The 22,776-nt window shown below is 44.2% G+C and overlaps 2 protein-coding genes across 3 annotated transcripts; one reads left to right on the forward strand and one right to left on the reverse strand.

Annotated features, from left to right (window-relative positions):
• Window positions 1-4,600: 4,600 nt before the first annotated feature.
• ing3 (inhibitor of growth family, member 3) lies at window positions 4,601-11,182 on the reverse strand. The gene is made up of 12 exons (XM_085386196.1): window positions 11,035-11,182; window positions 10,822-10,893; window positions 8,762-8,862; window positions 8,555-8,620; window positions 7,796-7,892; window positions 7,637-7,708; window positions 6,835-6,951; window positions 6,591-6,757; window positions 5,865-6,058; window positions 5,598-5,790; window positions 5,463-5,501; window positions 4,601-5,380 (listed from the first exon to the last, which is right to left on the reverse strand). The coding sequence occupies exons 1-12, from the start codon at window positions 11,060-11,062 to the stop codon at window positions 5,264-5,266; spliced, it is 1,263 nt and encodes a 420-aa protein (XP_085242322.1). The 5' UTR covers window positions 11,063-11,182; the 3' UTR covers window positions 4,601-5,263.
• A 791-nt stretch (window positions 11,183-11,973) lies between these two features.
• On the forward strand, window positions 11,974-21,376 carry tspan12 (tetraspanin 12). 2 transcript variants are annotated; one of them, XM_085386197.1, is made up of 7 exons: window positions 11,974-12,778; window positions 13,201-13,283; window positions 13,505-13,640; window positions 14,834-14,899; window positions 17,510-17,617; window positions 17,745-17,888; window positions 18,001-21,376. In XM_085386197.1, the coding sequence occupies exons 1-7, from the start codon at window positions 12,629-12,631 to the stop codon at window positions 18,331-18,333; spliced, it is 1,020 nt and encodes a 339-aa protein (XP_085242323.1). In that variant the 5' UTR covers window positions 11,974-12,628; the 3' UTR covers window positions 18,334-21,376. The 2 variants fall into 2 exon arrangements, with proteins under 2 accessions (XP_085242323.1, XP_085242324.1); XM_085386198.1 differs by having other exon boundaries at window positions 12,209-12,743; window positions 18,001-21,335.
• Window positions 21,377-22,776: the final 1,400 nt, after the last annotated feature.

Here is a 22,776-nt window from a genome sequence, read left to right on the forward strand (position 1 = left end):
ATATTTCAGGCGCGCGCACTCCACGTGCGTGAGATATATATATATATATATATATATATATATATATATATATATATATATATATATATATATATATATATATATATATGTGTGTGTGTGTGTGTGTGTGTGTGTGTGTGTGTGTGTGTGTGTGTGTGTGTGCGTGTGCGTGCGCGGATGTGTGACTATGTGACTTAAAAAGCTCTCACTGTTTCTGCTGACCAACAACTTTCAGACTGCATCTTTCTACTCTAAAATCTGGAAGACTGGCTGGCCCAGAACTACAGCTGGCTAAACGTTCCTATTCCAACGGGACCCCCACACCCACCCACAGAGCTATTAAAGGGAAATTATCCACAGAAATGTAAACATATTTATCTGCTATTTTGACCCGAGAGTCTCCTGGCTGACCTCTGCCGGACGGTAGAGGAACTGCAGCTACATCAACTAATAAAAACAAACTATAAAGCAATGATGTGAACTGGCTCTGTGGTCTTCAGCAGAGGTGGGTAGTAATGAGTTACATTTACTCCGTTACATTTACCTGAGTAAGTTTTTGAGAAAAATGTACTTTTAAAGTACCTTTTTTGCACAATACTTTTTACTTTTACTTGAGTACATTTGTGAAGAAGAAACTGTACTTTTACTCCGCTACATTTGCAAAATTCGACTTGTTACTTTTTAAAAAATAATGCCACCCAGGCAAAAGAAAAATAGAAAAGTATATTGTTCTAACAATATACCTTTCATGTTTGTACAATATACTATTATGTTAGTACAATATACCTTTCATGTTTGAACAATATAATATCACGTTATTACAATACACATAATTATCACGTTCGTACAATTTAAATATTATATAGGCTACATCGCAGCTCCAGTCACGGCTTCCATCACTGTCTTTTAGTGATGTGTAGGTCGCGAATGAAATGGCTCTTAGAGCCGGATCTTTGACGTGAACGACGCGAGCCGGCTCCTTATCGCGAGCCGTGGGTTGTTTTTTTTCTTTCTCTCACCCTCTCTCTCACACTTTTTTTTTAAAATTATTTGCATATATATGAGTTCTTGTGTATAAATACCAGAGTTGGGACTAACGCGTTATTAAGTAATGCGTTACAGTAACTACGTTATTATTGTGGTAACGAGCACGATAACTAGTTATTATGCCAAAATCAGGAACGAGTTAGTCGTTACTGGGATTTAGATAGGCTTGTTATTCGTTACTTCGTGTGGTGGCTATCGCGGAGCTTCCACAGATTCAGTAACATTAGCAAGTGGTGGAGGCCAGCAGGTGGATGAAGGAAAAGGGACGCAGAAGGAAAAGAGACCCGAGGCGGCCGCCGGTCCAAGTGTGAACTGAACTTCAGGTAAGAAGTTATGACCTGCAGTCTCTCTGGGTCAGATATGAACCAAGTTTAGGTGGAGTTTATTTTCGTTATTCTGACTTTTTCCGTACTGCGTGCTAGCTAGCATGACGGAGTTTCTATACAGCTGGGTGGGTGCTATGAAGTTAATGATGTTTAACTTTATTTTGTTCATAAGTTATTAGAGTTGCCAACCTTCCCGTCTGCTATTCAGAGAAAATATTACACGTTTCTTATTGAGGTGAAAAGGAACAGTTTGTCCCGTAATTCAGCTACAATGAAAAAGACACACAGCTGGAGTTATTCTGTGTCTTTGCTGCACAGCTGCCTCTTCTTCTTTCATCCTCTCCCCCTCCCTCTCCCGTTTCTACTTCAATCATGAAACTGATCAATGATCAGCTGATCGTCTCTCTTGTTTGTTTATCGCCCACTTTGCGCCGAAAGAGGAAACCAGCGGATGTCGCGCTAAACAACAGCAGCGCGTTTAACTTGATCAGCTGTTGTTAGAATTTATTTAATATTAATTTCTAGTATCAGCTGATGTTTGCTGGAGCCACAGCTGTAAAAGCTGCTGGTCATGATGTCGGTTTGGATATGTGGTGAGAGGGAAACATGAAGATGAAACCAGGAGATGTCCTTACTGGATCATCAGAGCTGAACAGGTGATGGAGAAACAGGTTTACCTTTTAGGTGACATGAATGAGTTGAAGGGAAGTTATGAACAGTTTCTGAGAGACAAATAACCCCAGGATCCTTTTCTAAGTAGCTGACAGCTGGTAACTGTGCAGGGGCGGGTCTAGCAAAGTGTTGCCAGGGGGGCATGTAGGGCATTAACAGGGAGAGGGGGGCACAAAGAAATACTTTTCTTTCTTATTCTCATTTAAAATGTCTAGCTTTTAAAAAATAATTATCTGAATCTTACAACAAACGATTGATAGATTGATGCATATATACCATCAAAACAGTGTACATCACTGTCACAACAGTGTTTGTTTTCATTCAAAGGCTTTATGATTTTTCCTATAATGGTGGGCCAGTCTCTAGTCAAAATGCCCGGGCCAATTTTCTGTCCCAGTCCAGCCCTGTATGCAGCTCATCTGCAGTCTGGTGTTACCTACATCTTCCTATTCAGAAGGCAGATTTTCCGAGTTCTGAGTACAATCGAAAGCACCACGACTGCAGTTTTTGTGTTGGATGTAAAAGGCGCACATGACTCTGTGACGTAGGCTAGAATCATGGCAGCAGTCAATGACGGTCCAGGCGTGGGATTTCTCTCGTGGAAATATGCACATTATCTTTTCCTTTCTATTGGTAGGTGGCACAGTGCACTTGTGGCAAGTAAGCAAGCTAGAAGACTGGCAAAGTAATGGAAGCAACACATTAACAAGAGAATTCTGAGTAAAACCAAAGTACTTTCCCTAGTAACTAGTTACTTTGAAAGTAACAAGTAACTTGAAGTAACGGAGTTACTTTTGAGAGAAGTAACTAGTAATGTAACTAAGTTACTATTTTAAAGTAACTTACCCAACACTGATAAATACACAAACAAAACACATATGCTTTCAATTGTGTAATTTAAGTGATCTAGGTAGCTCTGTTTTGGAAGTTCAGTTAATGCTAGAAATGTGTTTTGGAGTTTGTACGTGTTTTGTCTCTAGGGGCCACCGCATATATTTATATATAAACATATATAAATAAAACCACTTTTTTTTAACATTAGTAATTCCTTTTGTGCATAATTTTATATTATTGTTAATAATAAATTAATTAAAGCAACAAAACAACCTGAAGAGCCGGTTCAGAGCCAAAAGAGCCGGTTCTCTAAAAAGAGCCGGAAATCCCATCACTACTGTCTTTCTCGTCTTTTCCCAGAGTAACAGCCAAACATTGGCTAGCACTGCTTAGCCTTGCACGCATTCTTATTTTAAACTTAATCTGGAATTCATTGCAAACTGTTTGTGCGGGATATGAATGACAAGATTTTGTTTTTCTACAAGAGTTAGTAAAAACATCTCCAGTGTGATCAAATCTTCTTGCCAAACATCTGCAGCTTGGCAGTGTATACAGCACTATAATGACCAGACCTAATTCTTTTGAAAACCATACATCTTCCACAGGTCTCAACTTCATCAGACATCACCTAGACTCAGAGGCCAGCTGAATGAGGCCAGCACAAACAGCGGCCTAACTGGCTAAGATGATGGATCCATGGGGTCAGGAAAGCCAGAAGCAATGGAGCTGGAGAGGTACCTTTCATGTCCATTCACTGGAGGTGTGGATCTATTACATGGCGTTCCTCACATCAAGAAGCTGTCGATCAAAATCAGTACAGCTCTTCCTGCATCTGGAGCTTGTGAAGGACTTCTCAGTCATGCAGGACTCCTGTTCACTGCTGAACAGTTACAGCTTCACAGAAAGAACGTTGAGAGCAAACTGCTGCTGAAGCTTAACCATCACTTCACTGAGTGAAGAAATGGCACATTTTTGCTAAATATGCAGAAATAGATGCACACCCATACAATTTATGGTAAACTGAGCTCCCTTGTATGTACATATGTTGAAGATGCCTCGTTCTAATGTTTTCTCTGCGGCTGCTGTGGCATTTTGAGCAAAAATGAAAATAAAGTTGACAGCATATCGTGTCACTGGAAATTGTTTGCACTGTTTATATATTTATATTATTTACTGTAGGCATTGGTGAAAAAAGCTTTATGTTGTGAAAAACTGAAATCTGGAAATTAGAATTGTTGTGCCTTATTTTGTTGATCTTTGTACATATATTCCTGTTGAAAATACTAAAATCTGTATATTTATTTTTGTCTGATAGCATTTATTTAAAAAATAAGACATTTCAAACAGTTACTCGCTACTTGAGTAGTCTTTTCACCAAGTACTTTTTTACTCTTGAGTAACTTTTTTGAAGACTACTTTTCACTTTTACTTGAGTAATAATATTTTATGGTCCAGTAATGCTACTCTTACTTGAGTACAATTTTTGGATACTCAACCCACCTCTGGTCTTCAGGCTTAGAAACTTGCGGATAATCTTTGTACACGGACTTCAGAGACACACAGATTTAATGAATAAACGGCACTACGTGGCAGCCTGAAGTTCTCACCCACCAGATGTTTACAGTTGTGACAGCCGCTCACAGCAAAAATGAAGGAAAACTGTTTCCATCAACGCTTCCTGTTGATCCCATTAGGTCAAATAACAACAACGCACCAGCTGATTTACCAAAACATCGCTTTATTGGACTCTTCATTTTAACATTTGTCACACACACGCAAACCAACACGGCACAAACCAACACACACACACACACACACACACACACACACACACACACACACACACACACACACACACACACACACACACACAATACATTCTGGCTTACTATGGAGGTCAAATGAGACTCATCTAATTTGGCTCCAACAGGCATTCATAGTTGTAGTCCAACAACCCATCCTGTTTGTAGTTTTAAATGAGTGAGAGGGGAGCATGGCCTCATGGGAAATAATTTCAGCTCTGGGAAAAATCTGCATATAATGGAAGGAGACAAAAAGACCTGGTTTACAAACTTGGCTATTCCAAGTATAATCCCAGATTAACCAAATATAAAACCTGGGTTGTATCTGTGCTCTGACAGAAAGACTCATTAATTATTCTGACCAGTTTAAAATGTCAAGATTAACTTCACTGAATCTGAATAACAAAGACTAGTTTTGGCAGAGACTGTGGTTGTTTTTAGGCTTAGACTGAACCCAGATTTTATTTCTCTCAGAGCTGACATCACTTCCTCCACACGGCTTTAAATCCTCAGTGTCTGATGATGAGCAGTTTGCTGTTGGTGACCTCTGCCGCCTCTAATGAAGGTTACAAGGAGATGTGTCTATTTATGGCGGCTGCCCCTCCTCTTCATGGCCGCTGTGCACTGAGGGCAGTACCACTTCCCCTTCGGGGCCTCCGTCAGGCCAACACAGCCGTAGTGGAACCACTCGATCGGACACTGAGGACATACACAGACACGGTCAGCACATACACACAGACACCCGTTTCCACGGGTCAGAACCTGAAGGTAAAAGACTCACGTCTGTGTTGTCACAGCCGACCATCTCTCCATAAGAAACCTGAAACACAGAAGAGGAGTCACCATCATTCTATGAGGCCTCGTCAGTGATTGGTCCATCAGCAAACCTGATGTATGCGTGTATGTGTGTGTGTACCTGGTTACAGATGCAGTATCGGGGCTCGTTGGGGTCGTAGGTCCAGTCCACCTGACTGTTGGCCTCGGCTTCAGGCAGCACCGATGCCTGCTGGGAGAGCTCCTGAGCGAGCGCCGATGACGAAGAACAGGACGACAGTGAGGAGGAGGAGGACGACGAAGATGACTGATGGTTGGAAGACTTAATGCTGCTCCTGTAAAACAGAAGAAGAGTGAGTGTTTATCCATGCTGAGCGCTGGAGGCAAGAAGCCAAGATGGTGGTCTTACTTGGACTTGCGTCCTCGAGAGTCAGAGGTGGTGCTGGGGGTGAGGGTCTGAGTGAGGGTGGAGGCAAGAGCGGAGGAGGAGTATCCGGCAGTGCTTTCCCGGGACAGAGCGAAGTCCCTGCCCAGCTGGAAGTCGTTGTTTTTGATGGCCTCATAGCTCGCTTTGAGGCTGGACGTCCGCCGGCCCTCCTTCATCTGCTCACATGGATACATCAGCAGTAAAACGTTTAGGTCATGCATGCATGCATGTTATACTCTGTATGATACTGTATGTGACAAATAATAAAGCTTGTTTGTTTTGTTTGTTTGTCAGTAACACAGACAAGCACATCCCGTAGCCGGATGTCAGATTTTCTACCATCTTTCAGTCCTTGAACTAACAAAATGTGATTCAAGATGTCTGATTTAAAAATTCTTTGACCTGCTCATCTCAGACTGACAGTTACTTGAAATTTCAGGTTTGAGTTATACCGGAAACCCAACTAACACAGCAAAGCAGCAGAGCTGAGGCACTGATGATGATGAACAGGATGTCTGCAGATGACTTCAGAGGTGATGGAGACAGATCAGCTGCTCATGCGTTCTCTGTGGAACAAACGTTTCTGGAAGCTGTCGCTTTTTTCAAAGAACCTTTAAAAGATTTTAACTGATCCAAAACGACAAGTTTGGCCTGCAGGTGAAAACACCTGAGAAACTCCACCCCTTCTCTAACTGGATGTTCTCTCACCTGAGCTGTGGCCTGCACCGCCTGGGCAGCAGCCATGGTGATGGCACCGGCTCCAGCTCCAGCTCCGGGCCCTGAGGACAGCGAGCTCAGGTTGTAGGCCATAGGCTGGGAGGAGTTGACGCTGTACGCATTGTTGGTGGACGAGGATGTGCTGTTGGTACGGCAGCCTGCCGAGGACACACAGGTGAGGCAGGCAACACATGGCAGGCGGTCAGAGTGCTCTGGTGAGGGTCGTGGCTCTTACCTGGCGTGTTCTCTTTGGAGGCGTCTGACGTGAGCGTGGACAGCAGAGCTTCAGACTTGAACTTCTTCTCTGGGACGTGTTCTGTGGTGTGGTGGCTCGGAGCGCTATATTTTCTCTCTGAGAGCACACAAACATGCAGTTAGCTGACACTTCCTGTTTCAAACTGAAAACAACACAATACCATCATCATGTCCCGCCCCAAATTCATCTGAGGTTCACACTGCTTCAATCTGACACCATGTTTATGTTTGCTGCTGTTACCATGGTGAACCATGGTGTGGCCAAGAGTGGGTGATTTCAGTCGGTTAAATCAGTGTGGACAACTCAGAGAGGCTCACTGTGCTTATGTCACAGCTTCCGCATCAACTCAAATGATCCCGAATGACCTCAGCAGGTAAGGTCTAACGAGAACAAGTATCGTGACGCTAAACTTTTAAAAGTTGCTAACAACAGCACGAGGACGAAGCCAGAGAATGAGGTTAGTGTGGTCTAAAACCCAGGTTATCACTGCAGTTCAGGTTGATGCGTGATGTGTGACATCAGCAACTGGGAACACCTCCCACCTCGTTTACATCAGCATGACTGCTGCATGTTTCTGTATTCTAACATTTTAACAACTATTAATCATCCTCAAAAAAATATTTTTATTTCTCATTCTCAGATGAACGACTACACGCCTCTGAAGACGCTTTCAGGGATTCATATGCATGGATTAGGTGGTCAATCAGTATGGATCAGGAAAGATGCAGGCGATGATCCAGACAGCAGACAAAAAACAGATCTGGTGTTGCTGTGTACTCACTCTCTGTGGCGGCGTGTGAGTGAACGTGGTGGTTGTTGACAGGCTGAGACGGGCTGTCCATCTCCAACGATCCTGAGCACAGATGTGTGACAGGAAGTCAGGCACACGTTACAGGAAGTCTAACATTCCCCTGCCGAATACAACCAAAGAGCTACTCACGTCTCTCAAGGATCTCAGTGATGCCAGCGTTGTCAGCCTCCAGCTCCATCTTGAACTTGGCCAGTTCCTGGTCCAGTTTACGCAGGTGTCGGTCCACCTGAGACACAGAGGATCAATGAGGTCAACAACGAAAACCAATTTTAAACCAATCAAGCAGCTTTTCTGTGACACATGAATAATCTTTAAGTGTTGGGCTGATGGATGTCTGGATGTGTTAATAATCACACAGATGCCCCCAAAAGTTGATTCTTTTCATCTGGACGTAGCATTTTCAATGGGAGAAATGTTTCGTCACTCATTCAAGTGACTTCTTCAGTCTCAGCTGACTGCAGGTTTCCCCAATCTCATAAACAGTACATTTGCATTATGACTGAAACTAACACCACTGAAGGAACAATGGGCTGGAAGGTCAGTTCCTTGGCCATTAATATGCAAATTCTCATAACCCTTGATCAACATTGACTGATCAAATCTCACAGATGAGTGATCAATCTAACCAATCAGTGATTTATAACTGAAGGGTCTGAGTTTAGCTGGTATCTTTCAGTGATAGTGACCATGCTCTCAGACTGCAGGAAAAGTAACTCCTTGTGCTTTTTTAGTGGCTCTTCAAGGTTCTTTCTGCCCTCTAGTGGCGGCTGTGTGGAATAACTGAGGGTTCCTCTGAGATTTCTACACGTTAAAGCTGTTAAAGCCTAAATGTGCACCTTTGCCATTCTGTGATCACCTGAGTGACACCTGAAGGAAACCTTTACTCACCAGGTCATAGATCTGATTGGCCAGCTGGACTTTCTCATCTGCATCTTCCAGAGCTTTGTAGTAATCCTAAGAACACACACAGGTTTAACCCAAAAACCCAAGACACACACCACCCACCCACCCACCCCACCCACACACACACACACACACACACACACACACACACACACACACACACAGAAACAAGAAGAATCCGCCACCTCTGACCTTTTTAATGACCTCCATCTGCTCCTCTCTCCACTCTGGTTTGTTCTTCTTGGCGTTGACGAAGAACTCGATGACCTTCTGCTCCAGCTGATCCGTGGCATCTGAAGGAACAAGCAGGAAAGGACATGAGAAAACGCAGCACTCAGCATTTTACCATCACGTGTGCAAAGTCTGACTGCGGCCCTCCCTCAGGTGTTTCCTCTCTGTTGGTGAACTGCAGATTTATTCTGAGCCTGGGGATCACCTTTGGACTGTAGTTCTAATGAAATCAGAGCTGAGGACTCACCTGGTCCACACTAACCTGAGTGTGACTCCCTCAGGTGATTTGTTTTTGAGTGTTTCCTGCCAGCTGAAACCTGCAGCAGTGAGTGTGCCATGTGTGGATAATATTTGTTAGATTTTGTTGATTCGTGATTGGATACGCTCTGCAGTATAAATGTGCAGTATAAATAAAGTTTGATTAAAACTTTATTTCCCCAGCTCTCACTCAGTGAGTGCTCCTGTTATGTCACAGATCTGTGCCTCTGAACCAATGTGACTAAAGCTGAAGCAGTTTCATCATCTATTTGCAGCAACAAAAACATAGTATTCCAGAAACATGCTTTGCTAATTCCAATCAGCGCATCCAACATTACCTGCCCGAAACCGGAAGTGGCGTCATCTTCGCAGAAAATACGGTTTTTTCCTATAGAATACGCTGGTGGTTTTTAAAATTCATTTTTAAGTTTATGGCTTTCTGTACAGTTTCTGGGATGCTAAGAACTCAAATTACACTGCTGGAAATAGCTCATGCTGTTTTTTGCAAATTTGCATTACAATAATTATTTTCATTTTTCCTACAGTATATAAAAATCTGTGTATGTCAAAAATAAAACTATGAATACACTCAAAATAGATTTCCTGTGGTTGGAACCTATTTTGCGCAACTTTTTTGCATTTACAGTTTTGAGGGATATACCCCTGAAATTTCTCTAACTAGAAATATGTGTAAAAAACAAACAAGCAAAAAACAATGTTACATTTTTTTTGGTAGTTTTATTGCACTTTTTTGCAATTCATGTAGTTACTATAGCAAATTGAAATACTCCCAAAAAATATCACTACACCATCTAAAAATATATAGATAAGCTCTGGTGGACTTGGTTCTATGGTAGGTCTTAAAGGGTTAATATCCTGAGGTTTAAACAGATAGAAAAATGACAGCAAAGTGTCCAGCAATACTGGCCCTGTATTTATTTGGTATCAGATCAATACTTAAATCTGCAGTATCACACAGCACTAGCGCCCAGCACAGGGTCATTCAGAGTATCCCTAACACTCATTTATTATTACACCTTTCAGAGTCGCGTTTATACCATTGTTACAACATTGTTCTTTTTCTGGCTGCACACACAAGCGTTTAGAAAGTGGTTTAATTGATCTAACTCTAAGTCCAATTAAATTTGTGTCAGTGATTGAAACAAAATATTTTAGAGGAAATGATTACTATTTTAATAATCCTTCATTTTAAATTTCAGTTCAAAATTATTTAGTTTGTTCAGCAACTTCATAATTTATCAAAACATATTTTACTAAAACCTTTTTTTAATTTAAACTAAAAAAAAAATAGATATTTACAGAAATCCTATTAAATAATCTCAGTTTAGACCAAAGAAAACTGATTATTTTTTATTTATAAAGTGCTAAAATAGTGATTAGGACCTCCTGTGAGCGTCTAACAGCGATAATCATTTTAAAGTTGCTTTATTAGCAACTTGACTTTTAATGTGCATGAATGTGAACTTTCGGATCGGCAGTAATAAAGGGGAGGGGGCCCTGTGGGTGGATGTGACCCTGCAGGTGGTTGCTGCGCTGCAGTATCGTGCTGGTATCTACTGGGTTTCAGCCCGTTAGCCGCCTCTGCTAACGTGTGCTAATTAAGTAAGCGCCATTGGGCGGTCATCAGCGCCGGGACGCGGCTCTGTTGCTTGGACAGTCCCAGCAGGGCTGCCGCTATGTGTGCATGCCGCAGCGCGCGTGTCCCCGGTGTGTGGCGCCGTTGGCGGCAGGGTTGTACGTACTCTGAACCTGCAGGTCCATCTCCCTCATTTCCGTAAACCTGTCGCGGAGATCCATGGGTAGCTGCTCGATCACTGCCAGGAGAAGAAAAGGCGGTTACCTGCTAGCACGGCTAGGCTAACTGCCGGAGCCGACCTGGCCGGAAAATAACACCCATTTAACGCGCAGCAGAGCCCTGTGACACCGCTGCCGCTTCGGTGCAGTCCCATACTCACTCTCCAGGTAGTCCTCCAGGTACAACATCGTGTTTAATTTAAGGTGTCAGTCGTTTTCGCCGACAATTCTCTGCTTTCAATATGGCGCCGCCTGCCAACGTCTGCTCAGAAAAAAATACCCAGAAAAAAGGAGGTCACAGATGCTGACGCAAGCGTCTGCCCGCGCTCTGATTGGTTCACATACAGGCAGGCGTTGACAGGACAGATGCATCATGGGAATTGTATTTATATTTACACTTCTTTACGTCTTTTATGCAGTACTATAGTAATCCTTTATTTATTTATTTGAAAATAAAAAGCAAGAGGGGTGTTTTTCTCAAGCCTTGTAAACTATTTCATTTCGACTGCACATTTACACAAAGCTTTTGGACATTTTTTTTTACCTGAAAAATTGCATTAATGACCAGCTGAAAATTATATTTACTTTTCTACAAGAATATGTGGACAGAAACAACTAAAGAGATTAAGAATAAATCCATCTCACCATTTCTGTTCAGATATGTTTGCTAATGTATTAAATATTAGATTTGTGCGTTGTGGTACTAATTTAACACATTTAAAGTATGTGGACAAACAATATAAGCTGTGTGGTAACTTCTGTCCACATACGCTTGTGTTTTCACACATGTTCAGCTGTTAATTAAACATATCCCACTTCATGCGACTATAATTATTCATGAACCGAGCAGTGATTCTATTTTAATGATCATATATTAATTATAAGTTCTTATCAGTGATTTTAATAACTGTAAAATGAGTGCACGTGTTAGCCTATATACTTTGGGGTATATATATTGTTTTAGATTAGTGTTATAAGAACCATCCATTTACCATTTAGACAGCCAGTCACATGCGTTCACATTATTTTGATTACAAGTGTGAGCAGAAAAACAAACAAGCAGCCTAAATGGCCAAAATTATGTAGACACAAACGACATGTCTTACTGTATTTCCGTGGAAGTTTATGTCCACATTCTTTTGTCATACATTTTTCTTTCTACGAGTTTATGTTCAGTTTCCGGCAGTGTGTAACATAATAATATATGTGCAAATAGTCAGAAAGTATGTGGAAAATAATTACAAGGTAGCCTAAAGTAAGTTTCCACATAATTTAGGGACAAAAAGTGCTACTGCAAAGAGTTTATGACCAGAACTATGTGGACAAACACTCCAAGCGCTGTGTGTGTTTCCTGCAGCTTCATCCTCTCAATCTCGGCCTGCTGACCCCACGGTTGTGCGGCTGGAGGCGGACACATTCCTCTGTCCTCCCCCCGGACACTGTGAGAGAGGAGGCGGAGCTGCTGCTGCTTTAATTAGTGAAGAAGGAGCAGCAGGAGGAGCAGAGGAGCGGACGGTTCGGATTGTTACGCAGCAGACTGACGGAGCTGTGTGTGCGTGTGTGTATTCGTGTATCCGGTGACAGTCTGGAGGTGTGCGGACAGCGGTGACCGGTTCGGAGCGTGCGCAGTGAGGACCACCTGCTGCTGGTCACCGAGCGGGCCAGGGCGCGCGGGGACGGAATGCGGGTTTCACGCACGGAGCACGCGCAGTTCCTGAGCGCTCCGTGCTGTGTGCGTGCAGCGAGCATGTTGCCATGGTGCCCCGGGCTCAGATGAGCGGCACGCGGAGGAGCTCCGGTCGGGATGGCTCGCGAGGACGCGGTGAGGTGTCTGCGCTGCCTGCTGTACGCGCTCAACCTGCTGTTCTGGGTGAGAGGAGCGGGCACGCGCACGACTACAAGAGTGTAATTGCCCTTTAATGATCAGCGTGTTTGAGTCATTATACTAAAGCAGTCAAACAATGCAGTATTTTACTGCAGTAACTGTAGGTACTATGTCTAGTGGTAGTTGTTTGTATGAAGTACTGTGTTTAGTGGTAGTTCTGTGTACAGAGTACTGTGATTAGTGGTAGTTCTGTGTACAGAGTACTGCGTTTAGTGGTAGTTCTGTGTACAGAGTACTGCTTTTAGTGGTAGTTCTGTGTACAGAGTACTGTGTTTAGTGGTAGTTCTGTGTACAGAATATTGTGTTTAGTGGTAGTTCTGTGTACAGGGACAGGCGGCGCTGGGGTGAAGCAGGCCGGGTGTTCCTCGCTGCCTGCTTCACATTCTCAGATGTTATTATAGGCAGCAGAAACATATCCATGTGTTTATTTCTGTGTGTCCAGCTGATGTCAGCATGTGTGCTGGGAGTGGCGGTGTGGATCCGTGACTCTCTCAACACCGTCCTCACCCTGACGGCCCACACCAGGTGAGTCTGACCTGGCTTGCAGCTCAGGTATCAGAGCCAACCAGGTGACAGCACCTGAAAGTTTTAATCATCTTTATCTGACACACCTTGTCTCTGATAGATGATCCAGATGTGAACTAAACAGCTGCTTTGTGAAGCTCGGAGCATGGAGGCTAATTCGTGTGTGTGTGTGTGTGTGTGTGTGTGTGTGTGTGTGTGTGTGTGTGTGTGTGTGTATGCAGGTTGGAGGAAGCTGCCGTCCTCACGTACTCTCCAGCTGTTCACCCCGTCATTGTTGCCGTGTGCTGCTTTCTCATCATCGTGGCAATGGTGGGGTACTGCGGCACGCTCAGGTGTGACCTGCTGCTGCTCTCCTGGGTACGAATGCTCACATCACACACTTCAGAAAGGATTTTTACTTTAACCAAAGGCGACATTTATCTCAGATTTTACAATCAGAAGCAGGAAGTCCATGTCCTGGATTCAGCTGACATTTAACAAGAAACAGTTTCTGAGTGCTCTGACACATTTGGAAAAGCACAGATGAAGTCTCTGTTTTGAATCAGCCAGCAGAGGAAACATTTTTAGCTGCTCTGACTGTTGGTCAGTGTGTTACCTGTATGTTAGCATGACTGTTGGTCAGTGTGTGTTGGCGTGACTGTTGATCAGTGTGTTAGCTATGACAGGTCTACACTGAGACTGATATCATGACACAAGCACCCGCGGCTCCCACCTTCCTGTGGCGGGGTTAAGGTTCAGTGGCATTTTGCGTACACAGTGAAGTGGGAACATCAGAAACCTGGAGCTGATGTCTCTGAACCTGAAGCCCTATGAGCACTGAGGCAGACTCACCTGAGCTTCATCATAATGACACACTCCTCAGGTAGACTGATCTCTTATCAACTGGTTCTGCTGCAGCCTATCAGAGCATCATCTGCTCACCAGCTGCTAAACAAGGTGAAGAGGTCAGCCTCCACCTCCACACGCTCCACCCGCCTCACACACCTCCATATGGGAGGATTGAGCTCAGTCCAGAGTCCACCACTGTCAGCAGGTGTGCAGGTGTATGATGTCTCACACACACAGCCTACTCTGGACTCTCAGGTAGAGCCCACAGAGGTCACACTGTCCACCTAACTGTGTGTTTGAGCTACACCACCTGTTTTCTGTGCTCTGATTAGGCGGGACCAGGTGTTGGGTGCCCCATTGTTCCCAACAGGTGATAAGATTGTCTCCGAAAGATGAGCTGCTGAGAGGAGCTTCAGTCTGCTACAGGGACTGCCCCAGGGCATGATGGGAACCCGCTCAGCCAGTTCCAACACACACCTCAGTTAGCTGTGAGATTACATAACAGTAGAAGTCTCTCATGTTTGTGAGTGAGTAGGTTATTCAGGTGGACAAGAAGATAAAACCAGCTTCAGACATCACACATTACTGTGCTGCTCAGGGTTAAGAGCTGCAGACACCTCGGGGCTGTCACTGAGGGAGAGGACGAGGTCAGCTTCATGCCTTTTTGACAGAAAGGTTTTAGGTTGATTATCAGACTAAACTCGTCTCCGCCTGTGTTTCAGTACTTCGGCAGTCTGTTGGTGATCTTCTGTGTGGAGCTGGCCAGTGCTGTGTGGACCTACGAGGAGGTGAGAACATTGAAGCTTTGAATCCCTGAACATGTCATGTAGTCAGACGTGAATGTGTTTAACCAACAAACCATCAGAGCAGGTAAAATTATAATCGTGATTCATAACTGAGCCTCTGTTCATGTGAAATTCTGCAGCTTTTTCTCACTGACTGATCGTGATAGTAACGAGTTTGTCAGTACGGAGTTACGGCGGTGTCGCACACATGCAAGTGTTTCCGTCCTAAACGGATCATTTCTCGCCTCATGCACCGGCTGGACTCCAGTCTCTAATAATAATCAGGAATCTCAGACTTGTCCGGCTCCTCTTTCAGCGCTGCCGCGACACGCCCGTCACCTCACACCCACCTGCAAAGTACTCAAATACATCTACTCCAGTACTGCAGGGTACATTACCTGCAGTAGTTTGTAGTTTCAGTGAGTGTCAGACTCACGCTAACAATAACAAAATAAATATTGGAGGCTTGCTCCTCTGGGAGAGCTCAGAGAGCCTCGAGTAGCGCTTTCTGACTCATTTCTTACAGCCTGAGCTTTTCCTGCTGATTTCTCAAAGTTCTCAAAGTTTCAGGTGATCTCCAAACATTTTCAAATGAGCCAATCAGATTTTAGGGGTGACAGAATATGTTCTTTCGTTTGTTGTTTATAAAGTTTCATTTTGAATGCTGTCTTTGAAGCACAGCAGTTTGAGCCTGGCTTTGAACTCTGACCTCAGGCTCAGTTTATCTCTGCATTAGCTGCCTGCAGGGGGTTGTGGGTATTGTAGTAGTGAAGGTTTTACTTTTTTCTTTATCAGTCGAGCAGACACTCACACATGGACCTCAGGTTGGTCCCTGTTTGGGGGGTTGCAGTAAAAACCTGAAGTCCTGAGTGTGTGAGGCCTGTGGGTTTGTCATGTGGAAAGTGGCTGGAATTTTTGCAGTACAGAGGAGGAGGAAGGTAAAATCAGAACGAAACAAAAGCCAAAACAGTGCAGAAGAACTGGACAAAGGACACGAGTAGACTGAGATGATAAATACCGGAGGTAATGAGGCCAGCAGAAGGAACAGCTGGCAGTAATCACAGGACGAGGCAGGGGAAGTAAATACAAAGCACAGCTGACAACAGACTACCAAAGATAAAATGAGTAAACAGGCGACAGACTCACACATTTCACAAAAGTGAAATAGCTCAGACAGCGGGGTACACATAGGAATAAACTACACAACAACCAGTGTTGGGAAGGTTACATGTAAAATCTATTCCAGTACAAATTACAGAATATAGGCCCAAAATGTAGCTTGTAACGTATTTTGTTAAGTTACTCAATGTAACGTATTCTGAATACCTTAGATTACTTGATATATTGTCATGCTTTTTAAAACTACATGAATGAAGGATACTTGCCACTGAGCTAACATTCTTAGCTGGCGTTAGCTGAGGTTCGTTCAGACTGTTAGACTTGATGGATAGCATTAGCAACCTGGTAGCTGCAAATAATCATGTGCAGCTCTGAAAGCAATACCAACTAGATTTTTAAATCTTAGTATAAAATGAGTAACAGTAGGGTGGAGATTAGATAAGGCTGCACTTTTTGCAGGGATCTTGTGTAGAAAACTATTTCTGTATGACTATGTTTTCTTTCTGTCTGCTTTCAGAACTGCACATGATTATTAGCATCTAGCAAGTTATAATGCAGCCTTCAGTAAATTAATAAATCACACAGCAATAGTGCATCGAAGATACTGAAGTGGCACATAACCCAGGTAGCTACCGCATCTAAAACAAGGTAGTTGCAGTAGGCTAAGGTTAGTTTTTAAAAAAGAACTTACTTCCGGATGTTTCTTTAGGTTGGAGGCGGAGTCTTTTCACACTGAGAGTAGCTTGGTTGGTGGCAAATAGAGTTTGCATTGCTCGGTCAGATTTCGCCCATCCCTTTCGTCTTTAAATGTGACGTGGTGTCGGAATTTCAAAGTAAGAAATGCATTTTGCCCATGCACTGCTGGCTGTGTTTGTGTAAGTGACACCACCAACATTAACAGGACGCTTACATTAGAGCCTCTTAGAGCCTCCTTTCCTGCAATGCGTTTAATTACCAAAATTAGAGAGTGGATAAAGAGGGGATAGCCTAACATATGAAACAACGTAACTGTATTCTAATCATTACCTATATAAACGGTAACTGTAATGGAATACAGTTACTCATATTTTGTATTTTGATATGTAACACCAGTACAGGCATTCCGATACACCCCAACACTGACAACAACCAAACTCTAGCTTGCTCAGCACAGCGGTGAACCACACTGATCCAACTGACAACCAACAGAACATTAAATACTGTTTCAAAGACCACCACAAAGCCTGGGTCCAAACCCAGAATGACCAGCTGACGTATGTTCATATGTTATGAAAGGAGCAGCTCTGTTTCCTTCATCCTGAACCTGAACTTCAGTTTCCTGTTTTTGACCAATCAGGAGCCACGGGTGTGTGACTCATGTTTCTCCATGGGGAACAAGCTGTAATGTTTCCAGCAGTGAGCTACACCCGTTTAAGATCTTATTTTTACTTTTGTTTCACTGTAATTGACATGGTGTGTGTGTATGCGTGTGTGTGTGCATGTGTGTGTGCGTAGCCCTCAGTGCAGCGCTCTGACATGATCAGCCTGAAGTCTCGAATGCCAAACTACGGTCTGCAGCGTTACCAGTGGCTCACACACACCTGGAACAGCTTTCAGACTGAGGTAACACACACTCACACACACGCACACACGCACACACACACACACACACACACACACACACACACACACACACACGGTGTGGTCAGGTGACCTGTGTACTCACAGATGTTTCTTCACCTGGCCTCAGTTTAAATGCTGCGGTGTCATCTACTTCACTGATTGGCTGGAGATGACTGAGATGGAGTGGCCACCTGACTCCTGCTGTTCCAATCAGTATCCAGGCTGCGCTCGGCATGCCCACTACCACGACCTTAGCGACCTCCACCAAGAGGTGAGCCACAGCGGCTTCTCACTGGACAGAAACATCAGAGGACACGCCCTCTGATGACCCAGCTGCTCTTAAATCCTCCTCCTTTTACATGTGTGTTGTGTGTTTGTTTTAGGGCTGCGGTCCAAAGATCTACACCTTCATCCGTGGGACGAAGCAGTTGCAGGTGTTGCGTTTCCTGGGCGTGTCCATCGGTGTGGCTCAGATCATCGCCATGGCGCTCACTCTCACACTCCTCTGGGCGCTTTATTATGGACGGAAGTCGCCAGAGCCGGACATGCCCACACTGCCGCCACCGGATGACCCCGACCCTGACACAGCAGCACATGCAGCCTCGGCGGACGCTTTAAAGTCGGGCTGCAGCCGCTCAAATAAAGGCTGCACCAACATGGCTGCCACCACACCGAAACAGCAGTTTGAGATGGAGCGACTTCACGCTGCCGCCTAAAAAGCTTCGTCCGGCTTGTCCAACACCAGACAACCTTTACTCAGTGAGAACACGAGCACCGGCAGCTTCAGAGCAAAGCCACACCCCCCGATGACCTCCTGACATCGCTGCAGCTCCAATCATCACAGAACAAAATGCGTGTCAGCGCGTGCCTGTAGCTGATAGAGAGGACTCATCATCAGTTTTATGTTAAAATTTAAGTCCTGAAGTTAAACTCTGGACTTCCTGTTTAAATAAGGCAGGTCATGTGCTTTTTCTACAGGAAAACAGGAAAATAATCTTTTATTTTTACAGTCTTGCTCTATCACATCCTCTAAACCGCACCACTGGATTATTGTTGATATCAGATGTACATGTGTGCAGCCTCTCAGCTTCCAGTTGGTCAGAGTGAAGGCGTTCCCACTCTTACAGTCTGACAGCTGATCTGATGGTGATGGGTGTAGCTGCTGCTCTGTTCGTGCTTCTCTCTGTGAACTGTGAGTCATCTGAAGAACAGACTGTAAACTGAGGATGGACAGAATGGTGACTTACTGCAGGTCTGGAGGAGACAAGTGAGACAGGTGAGGAAGAGAGGAGGCTGTTCCTGTCAGACATCGTGAACTCTAAAGGAGCTGATTTTGTTCTTCGGGATGATGAAGTCAGAGAACATGTTAGAGAACAGACTTCCTCCTGTTTGGACTCCCCGCCTCTAATGAGACCAAACATATGGACACAGCCGGCTGGAGACGGACTCCAGATATTTTCCTGACAGCTGTGTCAGGAGCCACTGGAACATTAGATGACTTTTGAATTGGATTATTTATGGAGCTCTCTGAGAGACTGTACACCCACAGGAAGTGTGAGAGTCTGTGCATGCTGTTGGATATTTATTGTTTGTTATTACAGCGTTTTCACTGGAATAAAACGAAATATTAAAGCTGTTTGAGACGGACGGCTTCTCCTCTGCACTTTAATGGCTCCTTACTGTAACAGCTGGGACTAAAGTGACCTCCCTGCTTTGTTCTGATACTCATGTGAGAGCATCTGTGGACGACCCAACTCTCACAAACTGTTTGCTGTGATGATATTTCAGATTATTGAGATGGGGCGATGTGGGAGGAGCTTCTGGATTTGGAGTGAAACCTGTGACATTCCTGCAGCTGCTGGGAGAAAGCGGAGACGGTAACACGGATACAGGGCGTCAGCTGCTTGCAGTGAAAAGCTCTCCAAATCCAGCGAGCATGAAATCCTACCTCTACTACCACTGTACGCTTTATTAATAGGTCGCTGAGTCTCGGCGCTCCGGCCTCAACTCTCCAGCGCTGTTTCATTCAGGCTGCCAGCGTCTGTGAGGGCAGACCGGCTCACTTTACTCGCCACGTCTATTTTTATATCACACGGCTTATCGTACACTCATCTGATCATTGTGTAGTTTCACAGCATTTCACGTATTACACAGTCCTCTGAGACTCTCTCTGATCGAACACCGCTCTCAGATCAAAACCACGTCAAACTCGTGTTTCCTTGTGTTTGATGAGTCGTGTGATTCAGCGTGCGACAAACTGAACTTCATCTTTGTCTGAGCTTTTTACTCACAAACCTACGCACCTGAACCCAAGCCTGTCCCTTCAAACAGAGACAAGACCGGCTCATAAATCATTCTGTCTGTCCTGTGGCCCTGAGAAATAATCTGTGGGTTATATTCAGTGTGTTTCACAACCTGCTGTGAGGCTGTGGATAGGCTAGCATTTGTGTCAGTGTGGTCACATGACCAAGTGTGAAAGGCACATCTGGAGAGCTGTTCCTTTCACACTTAGTCATGTGACAACACTGACATGATGGCCATGACCATGGAGCTCTTCATATCTGGAGCTTGAGTCAGCACATTTATGGATATATGACAGCAGAAGCATCCCGACCCCACACAGGGGTTGCTCTGAGGGGCAGGCAGTACTATCAGCAGTGCAGTGTGAAGACTCAGAAATGCGTCAGTTCCTGTTTTAAACCGTACACGTGCACACACGCATCACTCAGTGTTTGTATAAAAGAACACGCTCACAGAGACGTCTGTCATCTTTTATCATTTTCTGTGTTTAGTCCTCAGTGAAGAGCTCCTCAAGGTGTTCAGGCCAAAAGAGTCTCCCAGCATCCCGAGTACATTTTTAAAGGTTCCAGGGGCACCACGGGATGCATAGCAATATCTGCTCTTATTTTAGATTCTATGTTTAGTTTAATATGGGGCCATGTGCCACCTGTGCGTAAGAGAGTTTTGTGATTTTCAATATTACTGAATAAACAACTGGTTGGTCTGAACCTCAGGAAGCCTCCAGCTGCTGCTGGCCATCACAGTAACGACTGACTGTGAGTTCCAGGGGAACAGGATCTGCTGCGGTGGAGCAGCTGATGCTCATAGAGGAGCAGTTGTTCCAGTGGTGGCTGGTTTGCAGCTGCAGACAGTCTGAAGCTGGTGTAAAAGTGATGTGGTGCTGAATCCAACCATCACCTGCTCTGTACCTGTCCATCGCACACCCACCTGTTTAACCTGCACTCATCTGCCTTGTATAGTCATGGTTACTTTGAATAACACTAAATTATATTTCATTTTTTTTAAGATGTTCCATATTAAGAATGGAACTCTGGCAGCACATAATTCACACCTGAATTATGTTTATTATTCAAACATAATTCAGGTGTGACGCAGTAACTCAGCTTAGCTTCAGATGTAGAACAGCAGCAGTGGAAACACTGGGACTCAGAGGCCAGGCCCTGAAGTCTAACACAGTGTGCGTGGTAGGATCGGATAGTTGCACTTCCAGCACTGATGTTACTGATATGGCAGAAACAGGATGTCACAGAAATGACCTTTCCCAGCTGTCCATGTTTGGGAGTCGTTCCCAGACCTCCCACAGCTGGACATATTCTGGATTCCTGCTCTCTGACTCTGCATGGGAGTATAGTGTCACATGATCTCTGGAGCCATGTGTTTACATACAGTCTGTATGCAGCGCTCACACTGTTAGTGTTCGTGCTTCATTTATGTATTTATTCAACCCCAGTTCCAAACAGCTGGGATGCTGTCTGTTTGTATTTCTGTCTAAATCATAAATACAAACAGAATGTGATGGTTTTCAAACCTCATGAGCTCATTTTATTCACAACACAGAAACATCACACGTTTAAACTGAGAAAAGGAACCATTTTAATTAAAATATTAGCTTGTGTAGAATCTCATGGCAGCGACATGGCAGTGAAGTAGGACGGGACTATGTTTCCTCTCTAACATCAGTCTGTGATGGTTTGTCAGCTGAGGAGAGCACCTCTTCTGGTCTGATGGAGCCTTTCCAGATGTGCCAGCTGCCAGCCTCATAGGCACTGATGATGGAGCCATGATGGTGCACACATGAACCTGCATGTGTGGAAGGCACGGTGGACTGAGTTGCACAAGGAGATTTCTCCAGATGATCTGAATCTTGTGATGTTGTCATGTAGTGTTGTTGAGGATGTTCACAGTGAGAAACATTATTCTGAAAATGTTCCATAGATTTTTTTCGTACATGTGTGAACCTCTGCCTCTCCAAAACGCCCTTTAGACCGAGTCGTGTTACAGACCTGCTGCCAACTAACCTGATTAGTTACGCAATGTTCCTCCAGCATTTTTCAGTATCCACCTTTTTCAGTTTAAACATTTATTTAATGTTTAAATATGTTTTCTATGTTCTGGAGTGAATACAAATTGAGTTTGAGATTTGCAAATAATTTTACGGTTTCTTTAGGTTCAGTTTGAAGCATCAACTCTAATTTGCACAGATAATAAGTTCATGTATGTGATGCTGATGGTTTCTGCAGACAGAAGCTGAGTGACTGATGATGTGCATGAGAGAACATAAAAGCTTTGCTCAGTAGAAGATGTGTTGTATGAATCTGATAATATTTATTCTTCAGAGATCTTCTGCAGGCTTCAGGCTGCAGACAGAAACATGATTCAGCTGCTTCTCTGTAACTTTCCAACATGGTGTTTCTCTCTGACTCCCAGTGGGGTAAACAAAGGTCTCCAGCACAACCAGAAAACTCATTTGTTGATGCTGGGAGGAAGTAAAGCCTGGACAGCTTCCTGCTCTCTGTGTCTTCCTCTCTTTTCTCCTGTGGGTTGTGCACAAACTCAGATTTCAAAATTAGAACAAACTACTGTCACCACACTGATGTGTGAGTGACCTTCTGCAGCAGCCGGCCCTCTTACTTCAGAAGTGCCCTGCTTCCTCTCAGAGATACTCTGGATTTCTCTCTGAACACTCACAGCTGTAAACACACCCACATCCACAGTTGCTCTCTGTAAACACCTCTGCAAATATGCAATGAATACGTTCACCACACGGTGGCAGCGTCTTACCAGAAAGGTTCAGTGTGATGACCAGCATTACATTCTGGTCTGTAGATCTGAAATGACTGCAGACTTCTAAAGTTTCT

Source organism: Rhamphochromis longiceps, linkage group LG17 (genome assembly GCF_057381845.1).
Source record: "Rhamphochromis longiceps isolate RC_006_pf linkage group LG17, R_longiceps_female_GT1.1, whole genome shotgun sequence".
NCBI lineage: Eukaryota > Metazoa > Chordata > Actinopteri > Cichliformes > Cichlidae > Rhamphochromis > Rhamphochromis longiceps.

Bases quoted from the DNA above. Each gene is read 5' to 3' on its own strand.
- ing3 (XM_085386196.1), bottom strand. From the start codon at position 11,062: ATGTTGTACCTGGAGGACTACCTGGAGA. The intron at 8,863-10,821 runs GTACGTACAACC...TTGTTCCTTCAG, and splicing joins GATGGACCTGCAGGTTCAGA to ATGCCACGGATCAGCTGGAG. The intron at 5,502-5,597 runs GTACACACACAC...TCTGTGTTTCAG, and splicing joins GATACTGCATCTGTAACCAG to GTTTCTTATGGAGAGATGGT.
- tspan12 (XM_085386197.1), top strand. From the start codon at position 12,629: ATGGTGCCCCGGGCTCAGATGAGCGGCACGCGGAGGAGCTCCGGTCGG. The intron at 12,779-13,200 runs GTAATTGCCCTT...CTGTGTGTCCAG, and splicing joins ACGCGCACGACTACAAGAGT to CTGATGTCAGCATGTGTGCT. The intron at 14,900-17,509 runs GTGAGAACATTG...GTGTGTGCGTAG, and splicing joins CTGTGTGGACCTACGAGGAG to CCCTCAGTGCAGCGCTCTGA.